Source organism: Bombus impatiens, unplaced genomic scaffold, assembly GCF_000188095.3.
Source record: "Bombus impatiens unplaced genomic scaffold, BIMP_2.2 scf_0773, whole genome shotgun sequence".
NCBI classification, from domain to species: Eukaryota; Metazoa; Arthropoda; class Insecta; order Hymenoptera; family Apidae; genus Bombus; species Bombus impatiens.
The window spans coordinates 80,621-103,005 of NT_177192.1; the positions used below are offsets into that span (position 1 = coordinate 80,621).

General features: G+C 37.0%; 2 protein-coding genes across 2 annotated transcripts in view; both read right to left on the minus strand.

Annotated features, from left to right (window-relative positions):
* The window catches only part of LOC100742601, an 85,441-nt gene extending 69,101 nt beyond the window's left edge, over positions 1 to 16,340 (minus strand). Inside the window, exon 1 of the mRNA XM_003492602.4 lies at positions 16,213 to 16,340. The gene's annotated coding sequence lies outside the window, so the exon portion shown is untranslated. The remainder of the gene's footprint in view (positions 1 to 16,212) is intronic.
* On the minus strand, positions 663 to 7,525 carry LOC112213571. Its single transcript, XM_024370483.2, has 5 exons — positions 7,339 to 7,525; positions 5,452 to 5,573; positions 3,800 to 3,977; positions 3,536 to 3,668; positions 663 to 1,221 (listed from the first exon to the last, which is right to left on the minus strand). Exons 1-5 carry the CDS (start codon positions 7,462 to 7,464, stop codon positions 1,118 to 1,120), a joined length of 663 nt encoding a protein of 220 aa, XP_024226251.1. The 5' UTR covers positions 7,465 to 7,525; the 3' UTR covers positions 663 to 1,117.
* Positions 16,341 to 22,385: the final 6,045 nt, after the last annotated feature.

Here is a 22,385-nt window from a genome sequence, read left to right on the forward strand (position 1 = left end):
CAGACAGGCTCCTTGGTTTGACGAAGAGATAAAATGGGAGTATCTTTATGAAAAAGTCAAAGTATGCTAGGTTGAGGTAGAGTTATTTGGGCCAGAAGGGTATTTTAGTGAAGGTAAGTAATTTGTCTTGCAATTCACTAAATTCGGTTATGAACAATTTTTAACTTCTTTAATTTAACTCTCTTAAAGGAACAAATACAGTTAATACTCTTAGTTGTAATTGCCATACTTCAGCAATGCAATTTTGTTAGTTCTTACATACTACAATATATCGTTTCTGATTCAAATAACATCACTGTAGTGTTAGTCGAATTATTTTTTCAAATACACACTTTACCATATCCTAAAATGTGGACGCGAAATCGCGTCAATTTGAAAAGAAACACACGCGCGAGAAAATAGAAGGATCGAAGAAACTTCATGGGATGCCTCTTAAAAAATAAAAGACAAGAAAAAAGCAGAAAATACTTTAGCAAAGTTTCGGTACTTGTACGACCTGTCGACCATTCTCAGGCTCCTTAATGATCATTAGAGCGACGCGAGTGTAGCAACACGCTCATGTGCTGGCTCATATAAGAATCATCACATACATTTTTGAAGTCTGTCTTAAATTCATCTCCGTGACGAGACTGCTTTCTGGACAATGAAATCATTTTGGGTCATCTATATCGTTCTCTCCTGTGTATACGTTTATTGAAATCCAATGTTGTGTTAACGCAACGTTTCATTTCTAATTTATATTATTCCAATCTATTCTTAGATTATAATGCACCTCTGTAAAGCATTTACTATTTCACTATATTTCCGTACCTTGGCAAAATAAAATGCAACTTATTTTATTTACGTTTCCTAATAACGTTGCACTTATCCAGCTTTCGTTAATTATTCCACCGCTTGATCAAAATTATCCGAAATCTTGGACCAAACTGATTCCAGAAAGGAATTTAAATTTCCTATTTTATATACCAAGCTTTATACAAAATATTTTTACAACAATATCACATTACACTTTTAGCTTATTCACGCAGATAGTGAATTTATCGACTTCGTTAACTATTCGCATTGAAATCGAAAGATTGGAAATTAAATGAAAGATATAGAAAAACTCGACACAATTTTACGTTCTTCTTTTCTTCGAGCCCTTGCTGGTGGCCTGAGAGAGTATGTTCCTCACTTCCGGAAACGGTTCGTGAGAAGGCTTCGCTTTGGGCCGTGGGAAACCTAGGCGAACAAACGGATCGTTACTAAAATGGAGCCTCCGTACGTTGGCTCCTGCCGCGATAAGCGGCCAAGAGTACCGATAAGAAAACGCAGGATAATCCATCGCACGTCTTTGGGTAGAAACCGATAGTAAAATTCCTTTACGAGAGATCGACTGATCTCGGCCAGACCGAGATTCACCTCGTTACACGGATCCCCCATAAACTTGCTCCGGTTTATTATATACGTATACATAATATACATATATGTACATATAATACATAATTAAACCAACTTCCACAGACAGATCAAATTTTAATAATTCAGCGTCTGCCAGTTTTCTTCGTCCGTAATAGTAGGAAATCATAAACTGGAATTTCGAGAATATTATGGGCTTTTCGTCCTATAAGGTGTAAAATATTTCATTTGAATTTCCGATTTTAGTGAGAAGAAGGACTGTCAACGATAAAATTAAACTACAAAGGAAACGAGGAGGATGCAATGGGGGTATTAATTATCTTCTTCCGGTGTTAATACGATAGAACTTTGATTATTAGAACATCGATTAAGTTAATAGGTTATTGGAAATTAATTAGTCGATTAATTTAATAGATTTTTGGAAACTAATAATTTAATAGATTTTTGATTAATGAAAGGTGTGTCTCTTGTCTGAAGATGGTCGCTTATAAGAAAAATTAGTAAATAAAAAGGGGAACTGGAAGAAATACTTACATCACACAAAATAATTTTCCCTTTTAGACGAAATTGTTTTAATATACAAAAAATTATGCAAAAATTTAATTATCCGAACAACATGTGCTGCGATTAATTTGAATAACATATACTCTACTTTATTCTAATAGACACAACACGAATTGATTGTCACGATCGAGATTCTTTTTCTTTTTATTTCTTTAGACTGTATGATGTACTTTTTAACTAACTTTTTCATCTAGTTTAAGAACGTAAGAAAATAATATAGGATGCTATATAAAAAATACAAGAGAATTTTAGTTTTCTGTTTTCAGGTAAGAAGAATGTATTCAAAGACACCTGTCAAAACTAGTTTAAATACAGCATTATTCCATTAATTCCTTCCACCCCCTATTTACGAGTTACACGACCTCAGAAAGGCTAAGAAATGTACGTCTCATTCACAGAAACGTGAATATCGCCTCGACCAAAGCAACGAAATCAAACGAAAGCAAATACAAGGAACGCGGGCCGACCTCGAAGGACGGCGCAACAAAAATCTTCAATTCCCTCTACGGCACGAAAGTAAAGCACTTGGAACGATCTAGGGCTCGAGTTCAGAGCAACAAGAATGCTTTGGTAGAACCTTTCGCGAAGTAGAGCGCACAATGAAAGGCAAATAATTAACCCGACATCGAGTTCTGGCTCGTGATGATGTCACAATCCACAATTAATCATGTAAGTAAACTCAATTAAACTTCTGTAAATACGAAACTCCAACTGTACGTGGCCACTGAACCTATGTCTCTCAATTTGTGTAGCTTCCTCATCGCGTCCTTCTTTTTCTTCTTTATTATCTTTCCCTTCGTCCTCTCATCGATTTTCACTTTTACTCTTTTCTTCTTCTTTTTTTTTTTATTTTACTTCCCCCCTTCCTCCTTTTTTCTGATGAATGTGCTTTAGTGAGTGCACTAGCGGGATGCATTAGCCGGTAATTGCTACAGCTGGAAAAATGGCACTTGCTGGAAAAACGATTGGCCACTTCTGGCTGATTGCGGAGTCTCAATTGCGTACGTGCACCATAGCCACAATTCGATATGTTCGAATGGGTGTTGCTGAATAATGGTAACCAGACACTTTTCGTTTCGAATGTGGTAATCAAATTAAGAAACTTTTACCCGAAACTTGGATTTCGCTCGCGGTGAACGAGTTTTTATCGAACTTCGTTTCCACGTGAAAATCTAATGGAAATATGAATAGGAGATCGAGCATTTGCTGTTGGAAGCTACGTACGAAAGATAATAGAAATTTAAAACCAATAATGACAAAGCTGTTCATCTCGAGGAAGTTTATAAAGAAATAACTAAGAAAGCAGAAGAAATACAGGTGACTTTACAATCTCTTTGCTGTTTATGAATCTACGTTATTATATTTTCATTCTTTGATGTCCAAAGTACAGCTAGTGATATGAAATAAATCTTTCATAAAATTAAAAATTTGTCGTGGAATTAACCTGTTTGATAAATATCAGATTCTGTATTACAATAGATATTTAATTAAAATTAATAATATCAAATGATCGAGAGTGTAATTGAAATGAATAATTATACTAACATTTTGTAATCATCTTTCAATAACTTACCCTTCACCAAAACCTTCACTTGTCTGTCCGTGTCTTTTAATTCACGTCCGTGTAACGGAGGTGTATTCACGAATAAATAACGAAAAGATACACCAGGATCATCGTCACACTCTTTTAAGATAGATAGAGCGCACTAAAACCCAATAAATTTGATTATTTTTCACGAGTAGCTCCATTACTCTTACTTTGCGATGTTTGATTATTTCATTGTGTATAAAACTCCATATAAACTCTCCAATTTTCTAACATAAGCGTTTTATATACCTGCAGTATCTCAATATCGGACAACATCAATGTCGACGGTACATCAGATTTGACCTTAAATTCTTCGCTACCTCTGCTACTAATTTCCCCGAAATAACTGCTTTTTCGTATCGAATCTCTACTTCCGCTCCTAGTCGACGGAGTGTCGAGAACTGGTTCGTCTACGACCACATAAAGTCTACAGAAAAATATTTCACGTTAATCAAATCATCAACCTTTTACGAGCCTCATTTTATTTGGTATTAGCAGTATTGGTTCAAAGAAAAAATTAGGTTGTTCGGAAAGTTCGTAATCAATATATTTTTTTGCGTATATCGTGAGATTAAACAAATGAAAATTTATTTGGAACTTGTCAAGAATAATGGAAACTAAAAAAAGTTAACAATAAATTAATATCTCACATATGAAAATCACTGGAGAAAATTTTATAGGTTCATTTTTTCCCATTCTCTTATTTTAACCTTTTGTTTAAAAAACTTTATTTTAATATGATTGTGGCGACAAGGACTATGGAACTTTCTAACGGCTCCGCGACACAAAACGTGACACGACGCACTCAATCTGTCATCGGTATCCTCACGCTCCTCCAGCCGAATTTCTCCGAAGGGCATGCAGGCGACAGCCCCGAAGGCACTGGAACAAACGCACGCCAGGGGGGATACCGATGGGCAACGGAAAGAGTCAGTTCGGTCAAAAAAATAAGCACATTCGACCCCGAACCGTGCGACGAGAAAGGCGAAAGAAACGGCCACGTTTTTACCGAGAAACCGACCGAACGACGATATTGCGTATCGACGTTAACAATCAGCCGATGTTAATTGCAGACTGTCAGTTGTTGTTATTTGTTTAATAAACGTTATTGGTTAAGCATCACCGAGTGTACTTCAGTACCTATCACACCATTCCACCTCATGATTAGTAGCTAATAGCAGCTAAAATTTTATACAAAAACAAAAGTATAATTATTAGGAGAGGGTATTAAGGTATCGTGACAAATATTTTTAAAATTATGAAGAGGATAGAAAAACATGTACTTAGCATTAACACAAAATAGAAAAATAATATTGGTAACTTCAGATTGATTGACGGCTGAACTTTAAACTTACTTTTTCCGTAATAAATGAAAAATGTAACATGTCGTATTCCTCCGTTATATTCGTCATATAATATTGTTGTAATTTAGCAAGTAAAAGGGAATACTTTGTACGCTATCATTGTTATGGGCTTCACACTTCGCTCTTATGCACCGGAATCACCCGGCAGTCGAACAAGAAAAAACAAAATAATATCACAATACGTAACAATGATTTGCTTGAGGCAACGACAGGCGTGGAGAATATATCAATTCTATGTCCACTTTAACAAATGTAATTCCAGTATTATTTGTTTCAGTCCCTAATAAATTTTATGAAAAATTCCGATCGTTTTCCAAAGAGAGAAATCATGTGAGTAAAAAAGAAAAGAAAAACGGTGCATATATTGTTCCACAGAATGATTGATCTATCAAAATACATGAAGTTCGAATTTTTGTTACATTTCTCTACGAACTTTCCGAATAGTTCGACAAAATCGCCAAACGTATGGCGATTTTTCGTGGAACGGGGATACTCGAATCCAACAAGTTGATTATAATCGCGAAGCATTATGTTTACTTTGGACTGCATATCAGCTCGAAGCCGCCTTTAAAGCTGATAAAGTTGTACACGGGCACGTAGTCCCGCTCGGAGATCCGGCAATAAATTCTGAACGGTTGCTCGTCGCAGATTGTCTCGACCTGTGCGAATATCGTGATGCACGTGACCGATTCAAATGAAAATTTATTAACGTTTATACGACTCGCGAACATATTTCTGTCGAATTTTTTGCTGTCAACGACGTTCGATGCAAATTATTATTATACGAATTACAGAGACAAGCTATCGTAAATCTTCTATTTAAAAACCAATTCCACGACTGACCAAACTCGCCTTTCTATCAATTCCATTTACCTTTCAATATTGATATTAACACACAATGCCCCACAAGAGGATTCGAACACATATCATTGAAAATTTTAAAGACGAATATAATATAGCGAATGTTATACGAAACTTTTTGGAATTTCATCAGCACCTTAACCCAGACACATGATTATATCGGTAAAGTTTGAAACAAATCCAAGAACGTAACATCTAAAAGTTACAAGCATTTATTACAAACGTGCACTTAGTAAGAAATTAGACAAACATATAATTAATGTTGAAACTTCTCACGAAATACTGTGGTTTACGAGTATAATCTTTGTTGATTTTGGAGAAGTGTATACTTGCAATGAATATCCTGTATATTTATGCTATACAAATCTTCAGATTCGATTCCGGATTTTGCCAATATGGTCATGACAATCGTTGAAGTGCTAATGAAATTTCCAAATGTTTTATATAATACGTATGATATATTCAGAAAATATTTTTATAAAATCAAACATTTTTATGAACCAGTGAGAAGTTCATAAAGTTAGGTTTGAATATAATAAATCAATTATTGCGCAAAATTTGAAATGATGGGAAATAAAAGAGGAATCTGTTTTTCACAGTCGAAAAGCTTTTGTATCGTGTACCAAAGAGTTGGAAACGATGTTCCTTCATTTTTCAATATTTTTGTGCGTGCATTCGACTGTAACGTTGAGATAAATCGACACCGGTTCCGTTGTAGATGAGAAATTTTCCATTTATGAAACGGTTGAAAGGTATAATGAAAGCGGCGAGAGCTCTATCACGATTAATATTAAGTGGATTAAATATTGAATGCGCATTAAATTAAATTGCCTTCAATCAGCTGTGAACGTGAAACAACCGAGGATGCTGGAATACCTCCGAAAACGATCATGTCGATAACATTCATGGTCAGTTTAAATAATTCAAACACCGAAAATACAGATAGAGCCTTGATTCTTTGAATACGTTCAAGAATATGTCATATTAACAAACAAAACTGACTTACAAAAATATTCGAACACTTGTATATTCTCATTTTATGAATATAAAATACAAATATATAATAAAAAGAAACTTATCAAAAAATTTAATAAGATACAAGAATAGAATGGTAGATAAATAAAATAAAATCAAAACCTTATAGATCATATCACATGTCTAAGATTTTTTAAGCATTTTTTACTAACAATAGATATATGTTTGCAATATCTTATAAATATTTTGTAACTTTTACATACATTTTCAGACTGGTTTTAAATCTGACCAATACAATCACGATAGTTATGTCTCACCACGGTGCTAACGATATTTCAAAATATTTTATACAACACATACAATTATATATATGAAATATTTCTATGATAAGTGTTTAAACTTTCGTGTAACCAGTGTATAACTTCAACATCGAAACGTGAGTATTATTTTATACCGAATAGGAAAAAGAAGCAGTATTGTGCAATACTATAAAAAAACTATAAAGTATCAAATATATTAAATCACGGATGGTATCGAAGGTATTCCAACGTTCCACTGGGTATTAGAAGATAGAAAATAGTACGATACATCGATGAAGAGATCGGTAATGTCTGGGAAATGTTCGTTTCTCAAGGTTATTGTCGTTCTCTCGATGGTCATACTGGGATTTCGCACGACGGTCACGTTAACTTCCAGGACCCGACGTAGCAACATAACTGCACACCATAGAAACTTCTACTCTTACAGAAATCTCGAATTTTCTTTCCATTTTGTCTTCTCACATGCTTCTTAAATTTTGTCAACTTCCAAAGATACCAAAAGACATATAAACATGTCACACACGCATATATATATCTTTAAAACGAAGTGAAATTGTCCCTGAAGTTTCGAGCAATTTAATGATTCTCGACATTCACGGTTGATACATGGATAAAATCATTCTATCGAAAGGAACTTTTTTGTTTGTTACCTTTTCCTTGGACAGTCAGCGGATTTTCGCAGTTATATTCGGTTATACGTCATCCATCCTTCCAATTTTATTCGAGTCACAACAAAAATCCCAAGGCGGTGAGGAGGGGGGAGGGGGGGAGAAAAGAAAAACTTGGCCAACCAAACGAAGGACCATTGATTCGGCGTTACGATTTCAAGAGGGTCACGGCAATCCCACATAACTCATGCCTTTTTCTCCTTCACGACCACGATATTCCATCCTTGATGACCATACAGAAATGTTCTGAACGGAATTCGAACGTTTTGTAGCACAAGTAACACGTTCCCCTGAGGTAATCCGATCTTTTGATAAATCGTTCTCGGTTTCCTTTCAAAAATCCTTTTTCAAAAATGTTTACGCTTGTCCTCGTAACGCCATGTTTTTATCCCAAACTTTTTCAAAGTGGAATAAGAGAGAGATTCGCCGACGATCGTGGACGCAAAGATTCCTCTTCAAGTTTTCAGAATGATTCGAAATAATTCGCTGATTTCAATTCGAACGTAGGAAGGAATTAGAGCGCATCACGTTGGAAAATCCTTTAACTGCGTCTATATATTTTCGAGAGCGTTATTCCGCGCGCTTGCGTTTTCGTGTTTAACCAACTGCTTGGAAAACGTTGATTAACGGGAACAGATATTCTGTAATGTATACGCGTGATTGTTATTGGAAAGAAATGAAAATTACGTAAACGTTGGAAGTGGTGCACCGAGAAAATTTAATTTAAAGAATTCTCTAAGTAGGTCCTGAAACACCGCGCCCGTTCATTGCGATGTTGTTCCAATGCCCTACTTATCGAATTGAGCACAATGGTAAGTAGAAAAACAATTCCATGCTATGAGTTCTTTTGACTTTATCCTATTACGCGGAATGGCAGACAACACTGGAATTTCTATCTCGTTTGTACGATTGTTTGCGGAAGTCGTAAGAAGCGATATTAAAAAATGAATCGCCATAAGCATTAACGAATTTCAACAATTATCAAGAATTTTTCTGTTTCAATTTCTCTCCATTGGAAATCCAACGTGTAAGAATCTTGTAATTTATTACCGATTCCTCAAATATTTATTCTACACTTTGTAGAATATTATATTCAAGATTACTGTTTAAAAAATGTGAAATCCTCTTCTTTCGTAAAAATCCCAGCCAACAGCGAATAATCAATAATCAATAATAAGTGAATAAAAATAATTTCACAATTACTAAGAATCCTTTTCCAATTTCACTTCTCAATTCCCCTCCCTTTTGTAAAAATTACATCCAATTGTCATCATTGCGAACGTCGACGAATTAAAATAATTGCACAATCGCCGGCTCGATAATTGTTCTTCCATCTGATTTCTCAATGTCGAAAGCTCAACAGATTAGACGATTAAAATTTCCCCCTAAATTGTTTGATTTAAATCTTCTAGAATATTAAACTCAAGATTATCGTTCAAGAAATTGCACATCCGCTTCTTTCGCAAAAATCCCAGCGAGCAATCATCTTAATTTTAACTTCCTTCATCTCCATAAACCCCTTCATCTCCACTCGATGAATTGATCCAGCACCTGAACTCGCGGAAACGGAAGTTCTGGACTCCTGATGAATATCCCGAACGAGGGCTGTCGAGTACCGATGGCCCCTTTCGGCCCCATACATATTCGAGTGGCGTCCTCCCGGTTTGATCCACCGAAAGCGGCCGTTTTTGTGATGGAAATGTCTCTCCGGTGTTGCTCCGCTCGTTCTCCCCAACTCGTCACGAATTTCCTACCCTTGGTTACCGGATAAACACCTCCGGTCTAACCGGAAGGCGGAAAGAAAATCAATGCCGGTTTTCTCCCGATTGACGCGATGTTGGAAATCGAACGAAGATCACGATCAATTCGCGTTACTAATATTTAATCGACTTAATCGCAGCAATCCGTAACCACTTCGAAAATAATTGTCGAGACGAGATGGTTCTCTGGAGTTGAAGGTTGGCTATCGAGCCAAGTGGTTGTTGCTTCCTGTTCCCGTGGAAATTGAAAATTAAAACAGGTCAGGCCAAGTCGGCCTGCAAAGATAGCTTGCATCGCGTCAAGATAGATGACGAAAGATTCTTCCTCTGGTTTCACAGAAAATTGCTAGGGCAGATAGGATGAGATACTAATGCAATTTCTTGTTCCGAGATGGATCAATTTGGTTTGAAGAATTATATGGGTAATTTTAAGGCGGAGAAATAATCGTTGATTTTTAAGTGGAACTGAAAGTTTCGTTCCCTCTAGTATTCAAGCGTAAAATTAACCAAACGATGAAAGAGAATGAACATCGGCGATAATGCTTTTCTTTATTTGATTAAATTGCAAATTATTGTAACGTTTTATTTCACTTGTATCGCCACGCGTTCTCTGCCAAAGGAATTCCAATTTTCTCGACAAATGGTCAAACATGTTCGCTCGAGATCACGTTTCGAACCATTTTAAACTACGTTCTGCCAGCGTACCGCAAAAAAGCACGCGCATGTTTCGCCCAGAAAGAGATCTTGCTCTCGTGTATGCGTAGATATAATATTTATACCAGCAGACGCAATCGTTCGTAAATAACATTCGATTGCACTGACGAATTCGATACTTTGTAACCACTGAAACAATACTTTTTATCGCACGGAATAAAATACAAAAGAATCCTTTACAACGTAAAACACATATTGCAATGTTATACAATCTATGTGTTATTGTCTTCCATTGACATTTATATCTTCATTGTTCGTGATATAACAATTTTTAATTGCTGCTTTGTAGTTATAAATGGAAGATTCTGCGAATAACGTGATTTTATCGATTTACAAATGATTTAAAAATAACAACGTTTTTAAAATGTTTGATATCTCAAAATCCTGCGCTCCCTTTCGTATAATCTACAGAATGTGTCTCGTTAAATTTGCCAGCGATTCAGCAAATATCAGGGAAAAGTCCCTTTCAATGGACCTTCGAGTATAAAAACCGGTACTTTTTCCAGGCAACCATAACAGCGATCCAATAACGGCATGTACTCGTTATTTCAAACCTCCTCGCAATTTTCCAATCCACGAAAATCGATATGCACCATGGAAATAGAATTCTGTTACAATATTCTATGTCCTTATTGTCTTATAGGATGTTTTTCGTTGAATGTGTCCGCGGATCCCTTTACATTTACTTCCTAACAATAATATCGTTCTAAGAATATTAGTACAATATTGTTTTATTTTATTTATAAATATACGAAAGGCACTAAATATTCACAGGTCCTTCCATTGTATCTTTGAAAATATCGATAATACACACGAAGGAATAAAATTCTTCGGCACTCTTAAGTTTATCTCGTCGATGATTTGCAAAAATTCACAGAGAAACCTTGTAAAGAAATTTCTTATGCGAAAGACAATATTTTTCCCAACAACGGGTGCCAATCCAACAACTGAAACCTACAAGGGCTTTAATTACGCCCGCTGCAAATATTTGCATTTCAAGTGGCTTTTGCTTGCCTGCATAATGTTTGACACAGTTGCAGCAACAGAGATGGGCTTAGCTGCCGGAGCACGCTTCTAAGTGCTACTACGAGAGGCTCACTTTGTAAACCATGTAACTCCATGATACTAACAATGAAAATCGCTGAAAAATTTCACATCGGATTTCCGTACATACGCATTTTTCTGCGGCAAGTGGAAAAAAATCTAATGACCGATTTCCATTTAGTACTGGCCAACTCTGGTCAAGCGACTTCTCGATAATCCGAGTGCACTCTGTTCATCGTTTCGTTATCCATTCGCTCGTGAAATGTTTTCAATTTTCAGAATATGGCTTCTATGGAGGTTACCCGAGCAGCTGAAGCAGCTTGAAATCCCATCGAATAATTTCCAACGCTCCTGTAACGGGCTCGTTTCCCATTTGACGAGTTTTGACGAAGTACCATCGAAGTGGTATCCTGCCTTCTTGGCGATCTCCGTCGTGGCGTATTTCGTATAACAAGAATACCACGTAACATCGCGAAATTGGGGCAACGTCCGTCAAACTGCGATTAAACTTACAAACTCTGTCTCTTGGTCGTTGTTATCAGTCGGCCTGGTTGGAAAGAGTCGTTGAAACGGATCTTTGTCTCCTTAGTGAGTCGTGTGTTCAAGTATTTTAGCACTCTACTGCAGTATATCTTGAGTGAATTAGAGGTTTTGCGTGATACGAAGGATAGCACGAAAGTAGAGCAAAGTTATATAGAACTGGAGTCCAAAATCGGAAACACAGGGGCGCGAGTGTTATCAGTTGCTCCATTTGTAATGACTGTATCTGCCTATCGACCTACGTTCCGCGATAAAACACACTTGACGTATATCCATTCGCAACGCACAAATCAGTCGACGTTGGATCACAAGGTTCAATTTTTCTTGGAATCCTGTTCGCGAGCAAGTTTCTTCATGAACAGATTACATGAATCCCGGGGAAACGCCGAATGAATGCGGCAGGAAATTTGCTGGAAATCAAGTTAGAAAGCAACGTGTTAGCGTCGAATAATTTCATTGAACTCTGTACGATGAGCTTTCCAATATCAAGCTGGATTGTGTCCCGTTTGAAAATCCGATTGGCTATTCCCGGTTCGTTATCTGATTTGTCCTGTTATTTTGCGAAGGAAATGGAAAGAGAAGCAAGGCAGGCAGAACAGAGCGTTTTTTGTGTCCGATGGAAAACTCTGTTGCGATCAATCGGCCCGCATCGTTCTACGGGGACATCGAGAGTAAGTATCGCCGCAACAGCTTTTCGAAAAAAAATTTATTCCGCGCCGCTCGCTAGCTGGAAAGGGTTTTATGTACGGCAAGCTTTCACAAGCAATTTCCCGGGGGGGAGCGAATAACTGCGTATATCCCATAGGTGAGGTCTCTAACGTCGTTTTAACGACGCTACGCTGTCGAGAACGCTATGCGAACCAACGACGAGAAACAAGATTTTCGTTCGACCTACCAGCGACAAAAATAAAACTGTATCGGAAAATCCCGACTCTCTTTCACGATCCTCGTCGTAACATTGCTACGCATTTAAACAGGATTAGTGCAAACTGTCAGTACTCGTGAATTTTTCAGCAGCATTCTGTCTTTGCAAAGATTCGTACGTATCTATCGATTAATATACCCGAAGAGCAAATTTCTCCAAAGTTGTCGATTCGGCACTGTGAAAAACTACCTCAGATTGTGTGTTTCGAAATTTTCCAAAACCTTCCATTCGTATCTTCTCTTATTAAACCTTGGCACGTTTTTGCCCTGAAAGGGACACCGAAACTCTTTAGTAATAATAATAATAATAATAATAAAGAACTATAAATACAAAAATAATATCAAGAAATTAAAATGCATTGTCCAAATCCGACAAATAACTATTAGGTGACACATCATCCGAGTATCGTCTATCGAAGACCACAAAAACATGCAAAATCTGAAAAGTGTCACGAATCATACAGTCGAAGCCTTTAACACAACTATAATTTATTCAGAACCGCTTAATAGCGTTCAAACGTAAAGGTAATGATATTCTTTGAGGCAAACTACACCCGGGAAAACTACGAATTTTCTTATGAATATATTTTTAGGATGCACGGCCTTTAAAACGCGGTTTACTTCATGCCGATATCTCAAATGGTTGCCGAGATACGGAGCTTCAAAGTGCAAGCGTACAAGCGCTGAATTCTTGGATGCACCGTGACCTATTTTTTTTTTTCCAGCAACAGTAAAAAAAACTGTTGCGTCAGCATTTACCGCTGACCAGTGCACGCAATGGGATACGAATTTGAGGCAGGTTTGTGATGTCGTGCGAGTGTCAGGTACGAGAAGTGCGACAAATTAAGTCTCGCTTTGAACGACGATATCTCGAGAACCGGAAGACGCTTCGGGACAAGATACAGAGCATTTTACGGAAGGGTGGCACTGCTTCTAACGACATTCATTTGGTCCAGAAAAAGTGGTTATGTTCTGAATTATTGTGGATTAAGGTAAAAGAGGATTTGATAAAATATTGGAGGGAATATAGAGATTTTTTATGAGCTTCTGAGATAATTTTTTAACAAAATCATATAACGGTAGATATTATGAATGTTGCAAAGATGGAAGTTGCCTTAAAAATAATGTTATAACTAGTATGAGAATTCATTGATTTCCTAAGCAGGGCGATTCAAAGTGATTTCCACTTTGACAGGAAAACCAAGCTTATTCTGCGCAATCGGAGGATCGAAACGACAGTTTGATATGACAGATAGGAGGCAAGGAAATTAAATGAAATCCTGAAATTCGAACGAAACAAGACTCACGTCGCGGAGAAATGATTCTTGTATCGACTTGTTGTCGTTTTACAGAAAACGCAGCCGTGTTCGTGACAAGGCGGAGAACGAAGTATTTTATTGCCAGAATGAGCGAAGACGCAAACGACAGAAAGCAATTACGTATAGTTATTGAGTTTTCAAAGAAATAATGTGGAAAGGTGAGAATGTTCTCCTCGCTGGTAAAGTGATAAAACAGGTACACGCGGAAACTGGAATAAAGAAGAAAGAAACGGAAATGATCTCATTAAACAGGTCGGAATTCAGCGGACCATATAATATTGACAGAATCGCTTGGAAGAAATTCGAAGCGTTTTTCTCCGTCTGGAAATCCTTTCTCGTGTTTCTGAAACCAATGCATTTCACCGAGCAATTTCTAAATTTATGCTTCAAATTCTCCTTGAAAATTGAGAAACGCTCGTGAAATAAAGTACGAGCATTTGTGAAGTTCTTTTTGAAGAAACGGCAGCCTACATATCAGGATTAGGAATGCAGTGTTTTGGAAAACTTTGTAATTTTCATTTTAGGTTTGATGGATATATAATGTAAAAAAATTACTAAAACGTTAGAAAGAATTTCCCAAAGATTAATAAAAATCTATATCGAAATATTCAAATCGTTTTACCAATTTGTTTGGTCGATCATTATCGAGATGCAACTTGAAAGATGAGCAAGGAGCCACATACAGCAAAGTCTCATCTGTTGCACGCGAAGGATTAATTTGAGGTGGCGACGAGAAGATCTTGTTTGCAATTTCTTGCCCCACGGGTATTAGTTCAACGAAATCTTCAGGTCTGAAATTTCGCCCCACCTCAACTCGCGTGCATATACCGACATGTTTGTATGACGTACTATCCCAACGATTCTAGGGAACTTTAGCATCTGCTCGTTTCTTGTCTACAAATCCTTCAGAGCTAGCAGCTATAATCAGTAAGAAAAAATCCTTCACAATTGCTAGAACAAATTTCATCGCCGATAATGTTACTTCCTACTCTACTCTCTTACCCGTACTATCGTGACTATTATTGGAAATACAAATGTTTAGAAACCTTGTTGAGAAAATTGTTATACTTGAAATTCGGCAATTTTAATTTACGACTTTTAATTTGAATATCTAAAAATTGGGCTATTCGCAATTTGAAAATTCGTAAGTTGGAACATTTGAAATTTGAAACGAAAACTTTCATTTAGAATTTGCTAGCGCTACGGGCAAAACTTCTCTTCGTTCGTACTAAGAAACTTTCGACAGCCGAAATTATTCCGAATGTTTCACAACAGTATTGGTAGTGTAGCGTAGAAAACGACGCAAGTTTGTCAGGAGGGAAAGTCAGGAATCCGGAGTATCAAAATTTAATAACCATCCCCCTGAGATCCCGTGAGCGGAAGCTCGACACCCGTACTTCAACCCTTCGAGGGTTACCTCATGGAACTTTCAGAATTAATCCGAGCTAACTCGGAAACGACTCTGTTTCTGCTTAGACAAAGTTCAAATGCCGTCGCCAGCGTGCTATCTGACCCCGAGGCTTTCTAGGATTTCCACGCTCTCCTAGCCCCGACTATCCTCTTCTACTCTTCCCCTATACACCAGTGTTTTCTCTACCTCATTTAAGGTTACGTCCCGTGAGAAGTTACGCCGGACCTCGTTCAAACTTTCTTGAGAAATCGGCGAGTCGAAATTAATTAGCAACAGAGACAATCATCACCGTCAGCCTCCTTGCCCGCTTTCACTCGTAACTGGCAATCAAAATTTATTCGCAAGTTTCTGTTCTTCTCGAGCATCCTTCTCAAGTGAAGTTAGAAGAAATCTCCAACAGAACTTCGACTAATGGCGTAGTCGTAGAAAATGGTACTGCTAATTGTACCAGAAGCATCGTAATTTGTAAGTACTGATGAAGATCTTGTTCCGATTAAGTAAAACTGAACTCTGGCAGAATATATATATATATATATATTTTTTTTTTTTTTTTTGTACTATAAACGATAATATGTTAAAGCGAAGTCGAGTTAGAATTAAATATGAAATACTCTAAAGAAAGGAATTTCTTTGGCAATTAATTTCCACCCTTACACAAATTATAAAGGTACAGTACTATAATAATGAGTTTGCGAGAGGCTAGTACCGTGAGTCCCAGACGGAAGAATAAAATTTCGTTATTCGAGATGGAAAGAAACTCACCTTGACCCAGAATTTCTCTTTAAGTTTCCACGATTATTCAGTCACACTCCCCCGTCGTTCTGAATTTGCCTCACTCTGCCTTCTGTTTCCACCCTGAATCGCGTTGTCCCACGGGTGTTCAGCTACTTCCTACAAAAGATCAAAATAACGCTTATCAATCTCCGTGGCGAACAGTAAACGAGAATTTCGTGTTTTAAGGTTAAGTGGAAAGCAGGGGCGCGGCATTGCCAATGGTTTTCTAAACGCAGCCTTATTTTCAATGACTCTTTACTCACTCATGAAACGGCACACACTCGAACATTATCGCTCCTCTATTCTTTACCTAATTAACCCGTTCTTAAGACGAACGCTATGGTCTACGTCTTTTAGTGGACCAGGCAATTTTTATTCCATAATGCAGTCACGATATTTTTGCGATTTTTACAGCATAAAGAGATTTAACAATTTTTTAGAGAATATAGGAAATCAATTTTCTAAAATATATCAATTTAACATATAGTATGACCTTTTTTTCTGATGTGGTTTGTTTGATGTGTTGTTGATTTTCGTAAATAACAAGTGGCAATAAAAGCGTAAGACAGGAACTGTTTATGTGGCACGGGTGCGCGATGGAATAACAAGTTATTTCATTCGGTGGAGAAAAAAGGTGCACATGTGGAATGAAGTGATACCCAATTAAAGTTGTCCGTGGTGGTCGCATGAAACTTCTCAGGTAGCGGCGTCGAGCTACGAATAACAAACTAATAAGCCTATTAGTGTGAAAAAAACGTCGGGAACGCGGTGTGGCCGAGTGAAGCTAACTCGCATAATTAAATTTCATCTTGAGACAGAGCAATGCGGAGTCGCCGGCGAATATTTTACCAACGAAAATTAATCGAGCAACATTCAATTTGACGCGCCTGACTACGGCTTAATTGCGTGCAAACTTCCTGCCTTAGTGCAAAATTCGCCCGAAAAATCCCATTATTTTCCCTCGCGTTGCTCGTTTTATAGCTACTCCAAACTTAGTTTTATCAGATTAATATCGAAAAATGTGCCCCAAAATCACTGAATCTGAATTAAATTGTCTCGCAAGTTATATATATATATTATTATTAGTTATAGTATTATATAGTTATATATATAATTATAATTATATATTATTCCATTTAATGAGTGAAATAAACCAAACAATATCATGTTCAACGATAAAATAGAAATACAGAATTGCTCTTTTAAAATTCAATAGAAGAAGTTGTTTTACCTAAATTAAAATAGCCAAGCTCCATCGCTCCTCGCTGTTAATTAGAAAAGATCGTGATCGTTGTGTCTTCGAGTTGAGTGAAAATTTGTAGGCTTGAAGAAACACCAAAAATAGAGGATGCTTTTTCTTTTACTCTAGTCTAAACCATCACCCAAACCTTCATCCAAACATTGACCCCAACACCTTAACCATAACCATAAACCTAATCTCGGATGAAGGTTTGGATGTAGGTTTGGTTTAAGGAAACGAATTAGAAAATATAGCGAGAGTACTGAACCGTTCTGACGCTCATTCAATAAACGCGAACCGATGAAAGAACCTAGAACGGATCAGGCTAGGTAAACTACAATTTTCCAGAACGTCACCCCTATCGAGAAAATGATCTCGAAGGTAGTGATAGAAAAAAAAGAAGAAGCCCGTCCTTGCAATCCTCTCTGATCCACATTCATTTGCGTGCTAACACTCTCAGACCCTTGTCTCTTCTTTTTCACCTGCAGGAGTTCGCAGACCTCCTCATGCTGCTCGTGTCACTCGGGCACACGGCATCGCTACGACATAGAGGGTACGAGGTTCGTGTCCGTTTGTAACTTTGTGTAATTCTTTTTTCGGCAAGAATCGGTTTCCAGGAGGGAGGTATCGGAGTGGAAATGAGATTTCTAGGGGCAATTTGGAGCGAGTTTACTTCTAAAAGGGTCGAGATGAAGGTCTTGGAAACGAAGAAGAAAAAGAAGTAGACAGGGTCGACGGTTGACTAGCACGAAACGCGAGTAAGAGGAGGATGATAGACGAGCAAAGGGGAGAGGGGGAAAGTGCAGAATGAGCTGCCTTATTATAAACTGCTGAAGAAAATTTATCAAGCACCTCTCGTGAACTATCTGAACTTAGTTGGAGACGCAGACGGGAAAAGGCACCAGGAAAACTCGAAAGAGATGTGAAATGAAACTCGATAGATGCGATCGATCTACCACGGAAAAGAAATTCGCGACGATTGATTACTTCCCAGCTGGTACAGTGAAGCTGTGTGGAAAAAATCAACGTTGCTATTTTTATTGTATTATAGCGCAAGATGGAATTGTGATTTGATTAAATTCCTCGTTTCTATAGTATTGAATGTTACGGATCCAATTACAGTTACGAAAGAACACAAATTTCCTCGGGATCAGATGAGTTTACTCATGGAGTTTGTTCCGTTCTCCGGATAGAGGATTATAGGGAGAAATGTGGCTGGATTATTTTAAGATGTGAAACATAAACTTCCAAGAAGTTTCCCAACCGACTTCAAACACATCTCAGGGTCTTAATACGGTTTAAATCGTTGTAATACCTAGACGATAATTTACTTCTGACTCAAGCAAGTGTGTACCTCCTAAATTAGGAGGGTGACTATCAGTGGCAAAGAGCAAACATTTTCCTATGTATTAGTTTATAATTCAACGTATAGGGATAATTTCGATCGTTTTTAATTCGTCTATTTCTTCCTCTTTCCTTTTTTTTTTTTTTTTTTACTTATTTTCAAGAAAAGTAACTCGTCATTTTCAAGAACACCAAGGCAAAGTATACCTACCGTCAGCGGAAAGTTTTGCGTCTCGCATAAATTCCGTGGAAACGATGAAGGAAAGGAGAAAATCGCAGGAAAGTTGGTGCGGCGAGAATTTCGCATCCGTTACCGTTGAGATACCGTGGCATTATCGGGCGAACCTGAACGTCCAGGAAAAAATCCACCCATATTTTCCCCCGTAACCGGGAAATACATTTCAATTACTGTCAAAAGTATGAAATTCCTTGAGAATATCCCAAGCTGTTTCTTTCCTCTCTTCTAAAGCTTCTAAATTGTTCCTTCCTCGAACGATTTTCGACTTCTTTCACATTCTACCCGCCACATCTATCTCTATTCCTATTAAAAATATTTATTTTATATATTAACTTTGATATGAAAACTTTGGAACCCTAACTCCTCCTCAAATGATAGCCATCCCTTTCCGTTATTCTGCATCTTAAGCATATTTTCATCTAAATTAAAAATAATTAATTAAATCAGTGGGATTAAAAATTCTAAAGTCCGAAACTTAATTAATTTTTGAAAAACGTCGGATCAAAGTCTACCCGGAAAGAAAGCGAAGTTTCTTTTAGACGATCGTCGACTCTTTCCTCTCCTCTCATTTTATGTCTTAAACTCATTTTCATCTAAGTTAACAATCTAATTAGAATGAGAAATTAAAATTACAAATTTCAATATCTGAATTTTAAGATCAAATGGAGAACTGGAAAGCTTAACTAACGACATGTCCAAACGCAAGAGAGATCTTTGAAACGGACTTTGCACCACAGAAACAATCCCGTCGTATCTACCCAGCCATTTCAAAAGCAACTTTACCGTGTCGATCCGAAATTGTACGTGTACTTCCACTTCGTCTGGTGACTATTTCAACGACTTTTCATACGGGAGAACAAAAGAGGCTTTGACGCGGTGGTTGTAGTAGCGTCAGCCAGCGTGATTCACCTTTGATTTCCATATAGACAAATCTTCCGACCGCTTCTAGATACAAAGGTTGAGAATTTTCCAAAAGAATCGAAGCAGTTTTGTGAATCACGCATCGCCCTCAAGACTTTCTTTATCTTCTATTCAACATTTTTCAGTGATTTTCTTCGCTCGCCTTAATTATTCTCCTCGTCTTCCGTTTTTCGTAATTTGCGCCTTGTCGCGGTACGGAAAGCAAGGTTATTTACATTTTTAAACAATCAAACGCAGCAGGTGATGAAGACCGTGTTTAATTGGTTATAGCCGATGAAGTAAAGCAGGTTTAGACGGAGTCATTTTAATTTATACTTCTTTATACGCGTCTCGAACAGGGAGAAAGAGAATTTCTCCGAAACGATGAACCTCTTTATCGTTACAGAAACGGTTATTATCTACGTTCGCTTTCGCCCCTAATATTTGCAACAAGTTCGACCACGTTTCTCTCTGGCACAACTTCGGAAATTTCAACTTCAAAGACGGTCCTTTACAAGGAAGTTGCATCTCGAGCTCGAGCATTTCAAGCTCAATGCTTCCTTCCTGATATAAAGCAGAAACAAAACAGAGATCGGAGAGGAGCGGTAGCCAACGAGGAATGATTTTTTAATCTTACTCTCGGGAAGGAAAACGAATTCTGACCGCCCGATTCTTAACCGTGTTTTTTCCATAATTGAAAGTTGGAGAAGTTTTACGATCTGTCCTTTTCCCTTCAACATTGATGAAACTTCTCTGTTTCAATCTGCAAGTCTCGAGATATTCCAATCAATTTCTCGAACGCGAAATTGCTGAGCGGCGAACTTTCACTGCCTGGAAAGTTTTCACACGAGTAGCTACAGCGACTCGTGCGAAACTTTCATTCGGAGAAATTAAGCTCCTTTGGAATTACTAATTATACCTCTCTTTTGTCATCGTAAAATTGTGCTTTGTTTTATAACCACGATTAATCGTCCTTTGCCGTTATAGTTTATTTATTTATTTTCTTCATTAAACTCTTGAGGGGCGAGTTGATTAAGCCCGGAGAAGGAAAGATGATTTTCTGTTTTCTTTCAGAATTGTACTTTCTTAAATATATTTATAGAAATGTGTTAAGCAAAATAGATCAAATATTTTATCTTTGTGTCTTTGAAAATCGTGCTCAAATTTAAATAAAAATTATATATACTAGTATCGTTTAAATAGCTTAATTAAAAATAGCATTTTATAACTATTAATACAATATAATAATTCTGAAAAAGACATATAGAACACCTAACTGAATGAAACTCGTGTATTTCGCAATTGCAGATATAATCATGAAGTATATGCTGTATAAATGGCACATTACTAATTCCTCCATTTCTGTCATAGCAAAATGGTACTTTCGCTTACAACCACGATTAATCACCTTCTACCGTACATTACTATTTTAATTAAAAGTAATTTGTACATCGAAATTATACAAAACAAAATTATTAGTGAAATAAAGTAATTCCAAGAGAGAGTGCAACTCGTTTGCCAAACAAGACATATGCATGATGCACCAAATACAATGAAAGCTGTATATATCACGGTCCCAGATATAATTATAGGGTGCACTAAGCCGTGTAAATGAAACATTAATATCCACCACTATCCAGCCTCAGCGTATATTCTCTCAACGTTACAGTATTGTGAAATCATTCAACGGGTTCCTCGACGAAGATTAAATCGGGCCGTGCGCTTAATTATGTTTGATCTCGCTAATTTAAACCCAGCAGCGAATCAAGCCGTGCTGGACACATGTACCTGCGTGGTTCAGCTATCTCTTAATTAATAAATCTATACGATAATTTTAAAGTTGGCTCATCGACGACCGATTAATTAATGTGAAAGTAGAGCGAAAAAGATATCTCTGTATCGATTCTGAAATTTAATACGTCGGCTTAATGAAATTGAAATTTTTTATTAGGAGTTTCATTAACGGTTTCATAATTAATTGTCCTTAAATGTACAATAATTTATTACTGGTTATACATTATTTAGAGATATCATGTTAGAATATAAAAAAGATGTGTGTTTCTGCGATTTTACAAAATATAGGGGATGATTTTATAAGAATAAATCTAAAACGTAGAAAAAATATTACGGTTAATGGACATCGCTGTAAATTAATACATTTCTATTCATGTTTATGTTTATTGTTCGACTTGTGAGAACATAGAATGAAACCAGGATACAATACGATGCAATAGTAGAAATTTAATTTCATGAAAAAATACGAAAAGCAAAAGTGTATACCCATGGGAATGAGAAATAATTTCACCAATTTTCGAAATGATCAAACGTATCCTGTTTCTCCACTACCCAGTAAAGCAAACATGACTGGGAATATTACACCATAAGCAAGATTTATTACCGTCTATTAAATAAAAATTTAGTATTAATTTTCCCGAAAGC